The 15799-nt window shown below is 52.3% G+C and overlaps 1 protein-coding gene across 1 annotated transcript; it reads right to left on the bottom strand.

Annotated features, from left to right (window-relative positions):
* Positions 1–1336: 1336 nt before the first annotated feature.
* On the bottom strand, positions 1337–15053 carry LOC133355555 (protein O-glucosyltransferase 1-like). The gene is made up of 10 exons (XM_061572895.1): positions 14943–15053; positions 12912–13002; positions 11853–11996; positions 9985–10117; positions 9253–9374; positions 7752–7811; positions 6504–6603; positions 4343–4401; positions 2027–2195; positions 1337–1351 (listed from the first exon to the last, which is right to left on the bottom strand). Exons 1-10 carry the CDS (start codon positions 15022–15024, stop codon positions 1337–1339), a joined length of 975 nt encoding a protein of 324 aa, XP_061428879.1. The 5' UTR covers positions 15025–15053.
* Between the last annotated feature and the right edge of the window lie 746 nt (positions 15054–15799).

Below are 15799 nucleotides of genomic sequence, written 5' to 3'. Positions count from 1 at the left end.
AGACGTCCTCCATCCTCAGGTGATCCAAGATGAACTTCTGCCCCCTGAGAGTGGAAAGAACAATTTCAACAAGATTTTAAATCAGCCCAAAAAAATATATGCAAGTTTGTTCTCCTATAACGTGTTATTCATAACGTGAATTGGATATAACGCGATGAATGTATTTGGAGAACACGTTTTTTTTATCACACGGATGTGAATTGGATACAACGCAATTGAGTGAATAGAACTAAGTCACGCGAGTTTCAATAAGCGGTTGTACGGTTGCCTTGGCGTAGTATTACACAAGGTGGGATGCTGCTGGATGCTTATCGATGCTACCCACGCACCGCAGTCTTTGTTCAGCCTGCGTACGCATCTCGCGTTTTGCCATGGACTGCGCTTTACACTATACAATTTATCATAAGGTAATCTTTCCACAGTGCGGTGTTCTTCAAGGAACGCAACTACCGCGTCATAGGAGAAGACTGTAGTTATGTGACGTCATCTTCCAAGGTTCATTCCGTGACCAGGGTGGCGTGCGGTGCCAGCTGCAGATGTGGCTCTGCGTGGAGGGGTGTTCATTCGTGACAACACGACTCGCAAAGCAGAAATGCAGTCAGGGTTTTTGTAAATGACCCATTCAAGGAGTTGGCCAAATATCCGAATATTGAACCATAGCGCTTGGGCCTTTGTTGGCACCGGTTCGGGCTGCCTTCCTGTTTGTACGTTGAACTTCTTTCGCACCGTACGAAACCAACCGCGCTATTCGAAGGTGCGAGGGAAGGACAACAAACTAATCACAAAAAGCAGTTCGAAAGAAATGAGTTTGTCAATGTAGATGATTTAAAAGTGCATAGCTCCAGTGGCTTCCTAATATCGGAAGAGCGTTCCAGACGGCCGCACAAGCGCATCTGAACGCGCACGATGCAGTCACCGTCTTTGTTCAATTGCTATCCAAAAGCCGCTGCGAAGATGACCGGAGTTCACACGATGGTCGATGCTTCTTGATGAGATCAGCAAGATATTGCGGTTCATTTGTGGCAAGCAATTGGTGTGCAATGATTGCAACCTGCTGTGATTTCTCGCGCCTCTGAATCGTTCCCCTCTCCGAGAGTGAAGGCAAGCTGCACACGTTACGTCCACGTTACGAATTGACGCTGGGAATGGACTTTGTCGTCGGTGTATGGGGAAAAAATGAATGCGCTCACCTTTCGGCAATTTCCCGTGCGACATCATCATTGTTCTTCACAAACTCCAAGACCTCCCTGAAATAAATGGGGGGAAAAGAACGTGCTTGCGTGTTCATGCCATGAGATGATGCCGACACAACGCATGGTTTGTAATGAGATGAGATTTAGGCCAGTTGGAGCTGCCAAAGCATGCAAGCAAGAGATTTTACGCGAGATTGTTGTCCGTGTTCTTGATCAACTATTTTTTATTTTGCCAGGTAAGGCCCACTTGGTCACAAATGATAGCTCAACGTATGTTGAACTGTATGTTGAACTTCTTTTGCACCGTACGTAGTCAACCGTGCTAATCGAAGTGGCTCATCATGTGGAAATGACAGCAGTCAAATACTCTAAACACACGTTTCTAAATATGGAGGGAAAAACTGAAAGACGCGGAGAAAAATCCAGGCGACCATGGGGAGAGAGAGACACGCAAACTCCAAATATACAGCAGGCGTCCGGGTCAGGTTCAAAACCACGACCTCCTGCATACAGGCGAGGCAGTTAACATCTCCTAGCCAATGTGATGATGATGAGAGAGACACCACAAACTCCAAATATACAGCCGGCATCAGGGTCGGGACCGAACCCACGACCTCCTGTATACCAGGCGAGGCAGTTAACATCTCCTAGCCACCATGTTTGATGATGAGAGAGACACCGCAAACTCTAAATATACAGCAGGCATCAAGGGTCAGGATCGAACCCGCGACCTCCTGCATACCAGGCGAGGCAGTTAACATCTCGCCACCGTGGCGCCCTCAAACCCCTTCAGCGTTGCTGGCGACCGTTGCGTGTGCGTCTCTCTCTCTCACCGGACGTCGGAGAGATCCTGCCTGCACGGGCACGTAGTGGACCCAGGGCTTCAGCTGCTGGTAGAAGAACTCATGCCAGTCGTCGCCTACGTGTAGCACGAGTGAGCCGCACAGGAAGAGGTGCTTGTAGCGGAAGCTCGCCGCCACGCCGCGGAAGTTGAACAGGTACCTGCGCGCACGTCAACAACGCCGTTTCGCTCTCTCACTCTCCCTCCCGTTACTTCGCCAGCGAAAATAAGTTACACACCTTCCCGTGTGTGTGTGCATGCGTGCGTATGGATGTTGAACTTCTGTCCCACCGTACGTAGCCAACCGTGGCCAATCGGAGGTGCGGGGTAAGGACATCAATACGGGGAAGACAACAAGACTTTGTTAAGGCACACTGGGGTTGAGTGTAAGGGGACACGGGACCACGGCCATAGAAGTACAGGAAAACCTTTCCCAACGCGGCTCAATCGAATGCATCTTTCAGCTCTTCACGGTTTACCTTGAGGCCTGTTTTCAGGAACACGGGGGTGGCAGAGCCATCCATAGAGGGGGCTGAGGCAAATCATGCCGTTGGCCACCCTCCCACCACGCCTTCAACTAAACCAGAAATATTACATTTGAGACCATCCCCTTATCTCACGGAGAGGGTCCTTGCCCATTAACAAACGTGATCTGACCACCTTTTCCCGGTCGCTCGCTCCTCAACCCCGTAGCGACCCTGAGGGTCGCGTACTTACGGCGGCGAGTTTCAGCCGGCCAATAAACTCGGCGTCAAACTCGTTCTTTGTTGCGTTCTGCTCCCCCACCCCCCCCCCCCGCGCCACTGTCTTGAGATGTCACGTCGCTCCGGCATGAAAGGCCAGGAGTCACCGGCGCAACTTCACAACAACCCTTTATAGTAATAGGTTTTTACCCTTTCAACTGGTACAAAAACTGACACCTTTATACAAGGCATCCTGTTTGCAATAACCACAACACAAGCAGTCAAAACGCAAACAAAAAGAAACAACTCTGATAATGGTAATAATGAGTGGAGTTGTACGCCTTTTGGCGTCATCTGGTCCAACATCAATGGAGACTAGGCTCTAAGAAAAGCTGTCTCGGGTGTGGACCAATCAACGTCAAGGACAGTGCATATCATTATCAGAGTTGTTTCTTTTTGTTTGCGTTTTGACTGCTTGTGTTGTGGTTATTGCAAACAGGATGCCTTGTATAAAGGTGTCAGTTTTTGTACCAGTTGAAAGGGTAAAACCTATTACTATATTTTGCCACTGGTAAAAGAGATGTCTCATAGAACAACCCTTTACATACAAGCTCACTGTGAACGCTGTCTACAACAGATGAGTTTCTCACCCGGCCGTCCCCTGCACCACCGCGCCCGCACCTCCACTCCCATCCGCCCGAGCCCCGGGTAACCGCGCATATGGCTACGACTGTTTTTTTCCGACAAAACTCAAGGACAAAATCGCTCGCGACCCTTAAACTATCCCTGCTATGACCTGACTATGCATCTGCGTCACGCAACTTATCGTATTTTACCATCACTATATATATGAATCAACACAAGCCGACTGAAGAACAAATATGTATTCATATGAACGTTACCCACATGTAAACATATCACTTGCTGTCCCTTCACTAAATGTATTTGCTCACGAACCGATGTTGATCTTATTTACAGACGTTATATTAGCTTAAATAACCGTATGAGTAATTATGTTAATATCAATGTCAACTTACTCGATCAGCCCTGCAAACAATTCTTCCCGACTGCAAAACTCACTACCACCAATTACGTACAGGGACTCCTCTACTTACGAACATTCGACTTACGAACTTTCAGAGATATGAACACACCTGTCCGAATGTCCAGTTGCCTGTTTGGATATAGTCGTAAGTTCAACCGCCACGCATTAGATGGTGGTGGTGGCATCTACATCTGCAGAACGTGAAGAACCAGTGGCATCTACGTCTGCAAGAGATTATACAACTTTTAAAGCCATTCCCCGTGTTTAGTGTACACGCCGTACAACGTGCTCGGAATCGACAGGAGTAAAGTTGGACTTACGAACAATTCTACTTACGAACAGACCTCTGAAACCCAACTCGTTCGTAAGTAGAGGATTCCCTGTATTCGCTACAATTACTAACGATTGAACAATTCCGATTGTGGGCCGCTGATTCACTGGGCCACATCACTGATGAATCGGCACAGTCTACCAACCACCCCAACGCAAGCAAAAGATACCGACTGCTTAATCGTTCACAGCTCGGACGTGGCTGTGCATGCGGCGTGGTGTGAGGCTGTGGGGTGCGTCACTTCGTTACTTGTACTGGCAGTGGTCAACCAGGCCGATTTCCTTCGTCGGTGGCATTCCCAGCGTGTCCTCGAGTGGCAACAGAAAGGTATGGCACAAAGGCGTTCGTGTAAAGTTAACAATCATCAGTTAACACGTAGCAGGCTTTCACTTCCAATATTATCCATAACACTCGTCAACACACTTTTTCTGGCATAAGGTATTCTCCAACGGGTTGAAGGTAATTTTGGGGTGCTGATTCCAAATCTGGCATCAGTTTTTGTCTGTCAGGTTTTTGAGATATCAAATATTGCATTTTCAATAAAAACTGCAGAAGAAAAATATTAAATAAATGTGGATATCTACATAAAATGATATTATAACCACACTATCCTAAAAATACAGCACCATATTTTAACACTAAAGCAGTCACTGACTCGCAACAACTTGCAATCATAAGTGACAGAGTTAATTTCAGGTAAAATCAATGAAAATGGGGTATGCCGATAGCATAAAAATGATGTGATAGAGCAAATCTGAGATCAGATTTGGAATCAGCACCCTGAAATTAGTCTAAAACAGCTGCAAAAGTCCAGGCCAGAAAAAAATGTTTTTTTTTTGTTGACCAGTGTAATAGAGGTTTTTTTGGGTTGGATCGCGTAAATATGACAGCGTGATAAATATAAACAGGAGTATTTCTCCACAGATCTGGCTGTCGCCTGATGATGCTAGTTGCAATTCCCTTCGACACGTCACGGTACTCGAATTGTAAATGTTGTGGGTTTACTCTCCAACACACCGGTGTGCTGTACTAGTAGAGAATTGGCACGTTCTGTTGACGTGATAAATCTTACTAGTTGGCTGTGTCGGGCGGTGGCGGGTTTAATGACACATTTATATTCACGCGATCTAACCACAAAAAAACTCTATTATGGTGAAAATAATCATTGTACTCTCATGATAACAATTCTTATAATGATACTTGCAAACATGTTGCGCCCACAATGGAACGAAGCGTCTCATAATGCAGTTGTTTAGCCTACAGGTCACACGCAAGCGGTGTTCTTCATTGCAAGAACCCGCGGGCCACTGGCCGTCCCTGGTGGCCCTTTGGTACGGCCCCTGATGTGCAGCCCCCCCCCCGACAATACACAAATGGTGAAAACACCCTCCATCATCACCATCATCATCGTGCTGCTGTCAAACCCCCAATGGCTTCAAATGCGTGGTGGCTGCCCTCACACTGATGATGATGTCTTATCGGCAAAAGTGCCCCCCCCCAGCCCCAGCCCAGAGGTCGCAAACGGGTTTTGATTCCGTACCCGTACCCGGCCGCACCAGGGTCGCAAATGGGTACCCGTACCCGTACCCAGCCGGGTACGGGTACCCGTTCCCTACCCGTACCCTACCCGAAATGAGTGACAAACGGTTACTCACCAGTGACTCACGGCCTACCCGTACCCGTACCCGGCCGCACCAGGGTCGCAAACGGCTACCCGGCTACCCGTACCCGGCCGGGTACAGGTAGCCGGGTATCGGGTAGAGTACGGGTATCCGGTTTGCGACCTCTGCCCCAGCCCATCTCAAAATGAGTGAAGAAACGCTGCACGAGAGGCAGCTGTCTCTGTGTGGCACAAGGTGAACACAGCGACGGCCTGCAAGGCGCCATCTGTTTCCCCAGTCGCTTTGTAGCTTTGACCAACTGAGTAGTCGGCGAGTTGCACAATTCAAACGTGGACAACGTCTCACCGTTTTTTTTTTCGAATAGCGTCACGGGGACCCTTGACGTCCACTGTGATGTTTAGGCACAAAAAACAAAAGAAGCCGATTGGAGTTTTTAGTCGAGACACCGACTTCGTTGTCCCCAGCTCAAAACCATCCAACCGGCTCCCTGGCTCGGTGGTGGGGCAAGCGGTTTCGCAATCGCAAGGTTTGCGAGTTCAAATCCCGAGTTGGGGCGGTTGACTCATCCCTTCCTCCAGGGTCGATAAAATAGGGGCCACTTTGTGAGGAAGTCCAACAGTGGTTGTCCTGTGAATAGACTCGCCCCTGCCGAGGGAATGAGGAATGTCCACCACTGGCTGGGCAGGGCTGCGAACGGGAGGTCACCACCGATGCCTCGATGCTCTTTTGAGCGCAGGAAATCACTCTGACTCTGTGAGGTGGCTGAGGGCGCAGGCTCCAGTCCGCACCTTGTCCGACTTCCACGCCTGGTTTTTGGTGTAGGCGGCATCCACGAGTTTTGGCTCGCGCCGAGACAGCAGCACCAGGGGGTCTCGCTCCGCACTCGTCCTGCAACAGCAGCAGCAGCAACAGCAGCAACAGCAACAACAGCAGTAGCAACAACAGCAGCAGCAACAACAGCAGCAACAGCAGCAACAGCAGCAGCAACAACAGCAGCAGTAACAGCAGCAACAGCAGCAGCAACAGCAGCAGTAGAGTAGCAGCAGTAGTAGCAATAGTAGCAGCAACAGCAGCAGCAACAGCAGCAACAGCAGCAGCAACAGCAGCAGCAACAGCAGCAGCAACAGCAGCAGCAACAACAGCAGCAGCAACAGCAGCAACAACAGCAGCAAGTCGGTCAATCTGAACGCGCGTTCAGTTCCCCGTGGCTTTTGAAATTGTCAATCGTAATTTATTTTTGGGTTAGCCCACATTATGAACATAAATGTGCCCTTAACTCACCACCACCACCCGACACCGCCAATTAGTAAGGTTTGTCACGTAAACAAAACGTGGCAATTAATGTTTAAATCCACGTGGTAACCTAGAACCATATAAAAGACCTTTCTAAACTCATTGATCTAAACAATCTGGTTTCCAAGAGTAACAAGCGAGCGTGAACCAATTCTGTCATGCACGCGGAGCGTCCGTTGATTCTTTTTTATTCGCTTGCAGTTACCAGCTAGTTAGGATGATACCTCACAATTTGGACACTTGGTTCAAATATTGATGCTCATTTTATGCATGCAATTATTTCTCAGAAACCATGTTTGGGTCAGCCAAGGCAAAATCCACCAAAGGAGCACAGTAACCAAAAAAGTCTGAGAACCACTCGTGTGATGCACTCAAAACTCACTGATTGTTTCCGAGCTCACCCACGACCCCTTAATCTCCCACTCATAACCGCCACCGTTATTTTTCCCTCTTCATATTCACATTATATGGCTTTCACTCATTAACCCCCGTTCATTCAATCCATTCATCATCACTTACCGTCATCAAGTTTGCTTTCACCCAATTCATGCAGCATCGCCACAGATTTGCCCCAATGCTTCCTCCCATCTATTTCATTCCACCTCATCTCCACCACTGCATTCGTACGTCGCACCGTTGTTCATTCTGCGTAAAGCGCCTTGGACAAGGGCGCTGTACAAATCCCTTTAAGAGAAGATACGACCGTAAGAACCGTGATTTGTCGCCGTATCGCAGTTACCCACCTGGAGCCGCGGAAAAACCCCCGAGTCTTCTTCTTCTCCCAAGGCCACCGTGCTGCGGTCCTGACAACAGTTTTTTGATGAACGTTAAGGCGAGAGAAGAGCCGGTGAGGTCAGATGTGTGCACGCACACACACACACGTGCACAACAACAATAGCGGCCGCTGTTCGCCACTAAGCTTCCCACACACACCTCCCCGCCACGCTGCCCCCCCCCTTCATTATTTTATTAAGAACGAGTCGCTCCCTATTGTCTGGCAGTCTCCTGCCTCGAGTGGAAGACTCTCCACCCTTCGAGGCAACTGCAGCTTGGACCAGTCCACTGAAGGTCCTCCCCTATTCCAGAGAGGTCCAGGCGGTACCCGGTCCAGCTCTCCCCGACAGGGGATTGGCAGCCTCTCCTCCTCCTCCTCCTCCGCAGCAGCAACAGCAGCAGCAACAGCAGCAAGTGTTCGGACTTTCCCCACGTGGCCAACCGCAGTGGTTTCCGGCTGTTTCTCGAGGAAAAAGCCTGAGGTAGGGGGCATAGTTCAGTCTCCTGGCTCCACAAAACAGGGTCGCAGTAGGAGATGTTATAGGTGCCCGTCCTCCCCTGCGAGCCCGCACTGGCCTCTGCAGTTGCTGTGAGCATGCTGCGAGGGTAATGGCTGCTTAGCATCAGCCTTTCAGCCTCCACAGCACACCACAATGTTGCGAGCGAGGAGATTACTTTTTTTCCCAAACAAAACACACGCACACGTGCGTGCACACACGCGTGCACACACACACACACAACAGACAAGGATTCCTCCGTATCGCCTTAACAGACTGTTGGGGCAAGTGCTGTTAGCGTGTAGCACCTATGAAGGGCGGCACGGCACATGAGCGGGTGTGTGGCCAGCACCACGACCGGCCTTCTTTTTCTCCCTCGTGGCCATGTTTATACACCGCACCAGGTACTCATATGAGGCCGAGTCGACCTAGGGGAGGCCCAGGACCGGTTCAAATAATCGTCAATGGTGTTGGCCATGAGCAGGAATCACAACTCAGATCGCCGGGTTCGTAGCACAACACACTTATCGCTGCGCCACAGCTCAAATGCACTCACACACATGCCTAAACACGAACAGCTGCAATTCGCCACAGCGCTTGTGCCAGGCTAGAGGCCACATGAAGTGTGCTAGGCTTGCTGGCAAGTCATGGGACAGACCCACGTGTTATGGATCAGATGATTGACAAATACACCACCTGCGCTCCCCAATTGCTGCGTTTTACCGCCCGTCGCTCCGCTCATTGTTGTGAGTATCGCTCCTCCACACTCCGTTGCTGTTGACGGGCGGCAGCCTCCAACTACCCAGTAGCGTCCTTCACGAGCCTGCTCCACAGAGGCCGATCTTGACACCACTGGGACCGGTTATTGGTCCACTTAGCTCCACATCCTCCTGTACCGCGTCAGCCCAACTCTACCCGTGCCGCACCCGTCTAGCTCCTCTCTATCCACACGCACGCGGCACATGGCACGCACTTGCTTAGGTCGTCTCTCATGAGGTCCCAGCGTCCAAGCCCCGTAGGGTAGAGGGGCCACACGGCAGGGCCGCCCTCCCAGAACGTCCACGCCGGGTACATGATGTCCCGGTACTCCTTTGTCTGTCACGCACAGAGTCAGACGGAGGAAAAGAGACGTAGCAGAACACACGATAATTATTGGTGATATTGTGGAGGATTTACAAAATCAAAATCTTTATTCATACTGGAGGAATCCGATGAGCTATAAAGCTTTTTTTCACCGATGTCCAGTTTATAATCAGACCCCACACTTCCTTCCATTACCTGTCCCTTCAGACACACAGCCTCCTGGGATTGCATTATTTCAGCAGCATTGGTTCAACAGAAGCTGGAGCCGGTGTGAACCTACAGTATTTCATCAGCAGCGTAGCAGCGTCAGGCTTGCTTGATCCAATGCTTGTGAACTGCCAAATTTTTATTGGCAAGGACCCTCGCTGTTTAGATTGTGGGACACATACGGGGAGGCCGCCTATTACCTGCTCATTTTGTTACTAAAATTCCCCACGATGCTCGTGATTATTTCGCGTCACGTGTTCTACAGTTTTGCATCTCACCAGGACCCACGGCTAGCAGAGAGGGCGCGTCTTTGCCTGTAAACATAAGTTCGCAAGCGCTGTGGCTCAAGCGAGTTTGACCCACGACCTCGTTTCCCATGGCAACGCCACACGATCGCCGGGCGCCTGCGCCGCACCTTGCTGAAGGAGAAGACGGGACGCAGCGGCATCCATGCCGGCACCTGCGGGTAGTCGCGCACGTTCACCACCAGCTCCATGTCCGGCAGCTCCGGCAGCAACTCCAGCAGGAAGTGTTCAACCCCGCTGCACCTGGGAAATGAGAGAGACAGAAACGGCTCGACCGACAGCACCAGCAGCTCCCGTGGCTCTCTCCAACTCCTCTTTGTGCATCTTTCTCACCTCTGTCAGCCATTCTAAATTCAGTTTAACACATAGGCTTGCGGGAGCAATATCATCCGTAATACAGTTTTTTTGGGTTAGATCGCGTAAATATACGTCATTAAACCCGCCACCACCAGACACAGCCAATTAGTAAGGGTTGTCATGTAAACAGAACGTGGCCAATTCGTTATTAGTACAGCACACCGGTGTGTTGGAGAGCAAAGCCATAACATTTACAATCCGAGTAAATGTTGTGGCTTTGCTCAGATTGAAATGTTGCGGCTTTGCTGCCCAACACACCAGTGTGCTGTACTAGTAACGGATTGGCACGTTCTGTTATTGTAACAAACCTTACTAATTGGCTGTGTCGGGTGGTGGCGGATTTAACGACACATTTATATATTTACGCGATCTAACCCAAAAAAACCTCTATTATGGATTATACATTCTTATAAAAACACTCAGAAGACGCCATCCTCTTTCTCTCTTAAGCTATTTTTCCCTCACCCTATCCTTCCCAATCTCCCCCTTTCGATAAACTCAGATGCACTGAGTGGGACTTATGTCTCCGCGGAGTTTCTATACCCCCTCCCTACGTCTCTGTACCACGCTCCGATTGAAATATAATAAATACATTTTTAAAAAACACTCAGGAGACAAGAAGCCTTCTTCACATATCTGTCCCGCCACGTGAAAGTATAAAAGTACATTTGTTTACACATCCCATCATCCGCACGGCCTTCTGGGAGTTCACAATTTATGCGGCAGTGGTTCAAAATCAGGGGGGGGCGATATGCGCAAGCACGTTGGCGGTAACGACGGTATTGTAATAATACTTATATTAATTGCACCCACGTCCTGAAGTGCAGTTGTCTGTCCTGATTGACGCCGGTCCCTGCGCAACACCGGGTGACCACTGGCTGTAAGTGGGAATTGGTCTGCCAGTAGGGGGCTATACGTTGCTATTAGTTATTTTAATAAAGAACTTTAGTAATTGTGCACATTCGCATTGTGACACCGGCACACGAGGCCAACTACTCTCCGTCAAATATCCTTGCGGAAGGTAGGTTCACGTCTCCTCCGGGTGAAGGGTACAGCGCGTAGTATATCACAGACAATGCCCCCGCAAGTATCAACTAGAACGACTGCCGTACGTACGTACGTTGAACGTCTTTGGCGCCGTACGTAGCCAACCGTGCTAATCGGAGGTGCTGTGTTTGAACCAGAGGTCGCAACCGGGTACCCGATACCTGTACCCTACCCGATACCCGGCTACCCGTACCCAGCTGGGTACGGATAGGGTATGGGTATCGGGTACCTGATTGCGACCTCTGGGATTAAACCATGTTGAAGGCGCGGGTGGGTTGATTCTAGGAACTTGAATTGTGAGAAGAGACAAGACGTTGGGAAATGAGTGACAAACGGTTACTCACCAGTGACTCACGGTCTACCCGTACCCGGCCGCACCAGGGTCGCAAACGGGTACCCATACCCGGCTGGGTACGGGTATCGGGTACCCGGTTGCGACCCAGCCGGGTACGGGTAGGGTACGGCCGGGTACGGGTAAGGAATCAAAACCCGTTTGCGACCTCTGGTTTGAACCACTGGCCTCTGCAACGAGCGGCGAGACGCGCCACCGCACGGCCCGCGCATGCACGCTCACCGAGCGGAGAACATGCACGCGTCCTCGCGGTACAGCCGGTGGGCTAACACCTGGTAGTGCGTGCCGACGCCCCGTGCCACCATCTCCTTCACGTCGGCCTCTGCGATCCCCCCGCTGAACGGGGCGAGGTCCGACTCCAGCACCCTGGGGGCCACCGGGAAGTCGGAGAAAAAGATTTACAAATCCAACTGCGTAGCCCGGCGATCGTTGACGGTTTGCATCTTTTCGTGCAGCGTTGATCGTGGATGTTCCCGTTCAACTGTTGACATTGACCATAATAAAGTTTTTTTTTTGGGGTTAGATCACGTAAATGTGTCATTAAACCCGCCACCACCCGACATAGCCAATTAGTAAGGTTTGTCACATAAACAAAACATGCCAATTAGTTACTAGTTCAGCACACCAGGTGCGTTGGAGAGTAAACTCACAACATTTACAATCGGAGTACCTATCGCTGGTGATTGCAACCAGTTTTATCAGGCGACAGCCAGAATTGTTGAACCGACATTAGCATTGTCCCACTGAGCAATACATTTTCCTCCTCTTCCCCTTTTTCCATTTACCAACAGCAACGATTTGCAGTCAATGGAGAAACAGAACAAAAATAGAGGCCATTATCTGAAATGTAACGCAAGCACACATAATTAACACGCCGTTTTGCTACAATGTCATTAACCGATTGCCACACACTCAATGCCAATTTAATCTCAGTTGCACTGTCGGGGCGCGTCACGTCCCGCGACGAACGATCCAAGCGTGTTCGAGAACGGTCCGCAGAGGCGGGGGGTGGGGATCTCAGAGAACTACTTCTGAGGCCTTCGAGTCACGCAACCTATTACGCCGACAGGTCGATCCGTCCCGCGACAAGTCCATTCTCGAGGACTATGAGCTCAGGAGTGGAGGACTGGCTCCACCTCCTCTCAGGTGGGGTGGAGCGGAAGGAGGGGGGTGCCCAGTAGAGCCACGAGAGTAACGCACTGGCTACGGAGACGGAACTCGACCGGGGGGGGGCGGCCGAGCGGATATTTCTGCGCCGGCCATTGCTCGACGCTTCCTCACCCGCGATGGCACGAGCAGTTTTGCTGCACGCACGGCTGGTACTCGTGCAGCGCCGTCGTCACCACGCGCAGGCGACGCTCCCACCGGGAGCCTGGGGCGGCAGCGGACACAGCAGCCACGCAGAGCAGCTGGGAAGAACAAACTCCACGCGGGAAGGACGCTCCAGTCGAACCCAGGTGTTCTGGCCACTGCGCCACCGTGCCAATGAAAGTGGCTCACCCGAGTTAGTTGTTTACCCGCCGGCTTTAAATTTTCGCCCGATATTTTCGTGAGCAACGCCGGGCTGTTTCGGAGTCGTAATTGTCGGCGTAAGGCACTACCACTAGAGCACAAAAGACACGTGTCAATAATAATCCCCGATATTTCTGTTTGTTAAAACACTTTTTTTTTGCATTCCCGGAAAGCACATTACAAACGTTTAAAGCGGATCGCCACACATGTAGCCGTTGACTAGGGAGCAGTAATTGCAAAACGTCCACCTTGGCAAATGAAAAACGCCGGAACCTGCAAACCAGAGGTTACCGGGAGCGGGGATCGAACCGGTGACCTCAACGACCGCGCTTCTCAAATCCCCCAAAACCCTCCACCACCGGCACTATACCATGGCTACACGGCAGTCGATCGGCGGGTCACGTGTGGTGGGGTAAAGCGTGGGTACATCCACCTCTTCCAACGTTTGTTTGTCAGCATGGAAGAGTAGACCAAACACTCGCCGGCGTTCTCTCGAGTGGTCTGGTGAAAACTCGAGACAGCAAGGAGTGGCTTGGCGCACCATGACAGCAAACAAGAGACTGTAGGGCCGCACCTTTATCTTTGTAGAGCCCAACCTTTATCTTTACAGGACCTGCCACGATGCCGTTTGTTATATTCGCACGCGCCAATCGGTGAATTCATTGGTCACGGTGCCCACTGCCGGTCCCCGAATTCCGGAACCTTTTCTGATAACGGTTACCGGTTTACTGGTTGTCGTTTTAACAATCATCAGCACGGATTTCACCGTGTTATAGCAGCTGATACACACACACACACGATACAGTAGTTAATGGGGGTAATTCATCATCAGCCATGATCCAGCCACTGCTGGATAAGGAGCCACTCCGTGCTGTGTCGTTGAGGGTTTTATCTGGTAAGGGGCCGTCCATAAATGACGTCACGCGATTTTGGATGATTTTTGACCCCCCCCCCCCCTCGTCACACGGCGTCACAAAAAGTCAGACCCCCCCTCAAATATGACGCCACAAGGCTCTGATCCCCCCCCTAGGTGCGTGACGTCATTTATGGCCGGCCCCTAAGATGAAAAAAAGTTTATTTTAATTGTTTTATCTTTCCTATCCTCTGCACTCCTATCGTGTTTTTTTGTATCGTGTGGTTGATGTAACGTCCCGACACCTGTGAAAATGAGCTTTAACAGCTCATCGAATTGCTTCAGTATAAATATTCACAATTTAGTTTGGCCATACCCATCAGTGCGGGCAGACTTCACACATCACTAGCCACTGATGTTAGCCGGGATTCACGGAGTTAGCACTGCAAGACAAAGATCCCCCGTGTAGCCTGCAACAGACTGCAGGGGCAAGTGCTGTTAGCGAGCACCTATGAAGGCCGGCACGGCACACGAGGGGGTGGGTGGCCAGCACCACGCCCGGCCGCCTTTGTCTCCCCCCAGGTACTCATTTGAGGCTGAGTCGACCTAGGGGAGGGCCAGGGACCGGTTCAGATAATCGTCACCGGTGTTGGCCGTGAGCGGGAATCGAACTCGGGTCGCCGGGTTCGTAGCGCAGCGCGCCAATCGCTGCACCACCGCTCCCCTGTACAAAGATCCCCCGGGTAGCCTTCACAGACTGCTGCGGCAAGTGCTGCACCTATGACGGCCCGCACCATCCCCAGACCGCAACCATCACCACCATCACCAATATTAAAATCAACACCATCACCACCAACATCATCAACACCATCAACACCATCATCACCATCACCAACATCACCAACATCATCAACACCATCATCACCACCACCACCATCATCCCCCACCATCGCAAGAAGCCGGCGCAGGAAGCAAAGAGGCAATGAAGGTAGCGACGAGGAGCGAAGCGAAGACGCTTCGTGTCGCCATCTTCCTGCTCCTCCCCCACAGGAAGAGGGCGGGGGGAGTGGGGGCGGGGGGAGCGGGGAGTGGGCGGGGGGATCGGGGGGAGTGGGGGGAGTGGGCGGAGGGAGTGGGCGGGGGGAGCGGGGAGTGGGCGGGGGGATCGGGGGGAGTGGGGGGAGTGGGCGGAGGGAGTGGGCGGGGGGAGCGGGGAGTGGGCGGGGGGATCGGGGGGAGTGGGGGGAGTGGGCGGAGGGAGTGGGCGGGGGGAGCGGGGAGTGGGCGGGTGGATCGGGGGTGGGCGGGGGGAGCGGAGAAAGTGGGCGGGGGGATCGGGGGGAGTGGGGGGAGTGGGCGGGGGGGGAGTGGGCGGGGGGAGCGGGGGGAGTGGGGAGTGGGCGGGGGGAGTGGGCGGGGGGAGTGGGCGGGGGGCGGGGGGAGTGGGCGGGGGGAGTGGGCGGGGGGAGTGGGGAGTGGGCGGGGGGCGGGGGGAGTGGGCGGGGGAGTGGGCGGGGGGAGTGGGGAGTGGGCGGGGGGAGTGGGCGGGGGGAGTGGGCGGGGGGAGTGGGGAGTGGGCGGGGGGAGTGGGCGGGGGGAGTGGGGAGTGGGCGGGGGGAGTGGGCGGGGGGAGTGGGGAGTGGGCGGGGGGAGTGGGCGGGGGGAGCGGGGGTGGGCGGGGGGAGTGGGGAGTGGGCGGGCGGAGTGGGGAGTGGGCGGGGGGAGTGGGCGGGGGGAGCGGTGGCGGAGCGGTTAGCGCTACGCTGCGCTTCGAACCCCTGCGAGCCGAGTTCGAGTCTCGCTC

Source organism: Lethenteron reissneri, chromosome 51 (genome assembly GCF_015708825.2).
Source record: "Lethenteron reissneri isolate LAM-NWPU_2019-01 chromosome 51, ASM1570882v1, whole genome shotgun sequence".
NCBI lineage: Eukaryota > Metazoa > Chordata > Hyperoartia > Petromyzontiformes > Petromyzontidae > Lethenteron > Lethenteron reissneri.
The sequence above is the reverse complement of the archived record's forward strand: the minus strand, read 5'-3'. Positions and strand labels throughout refer to the sequence as shown.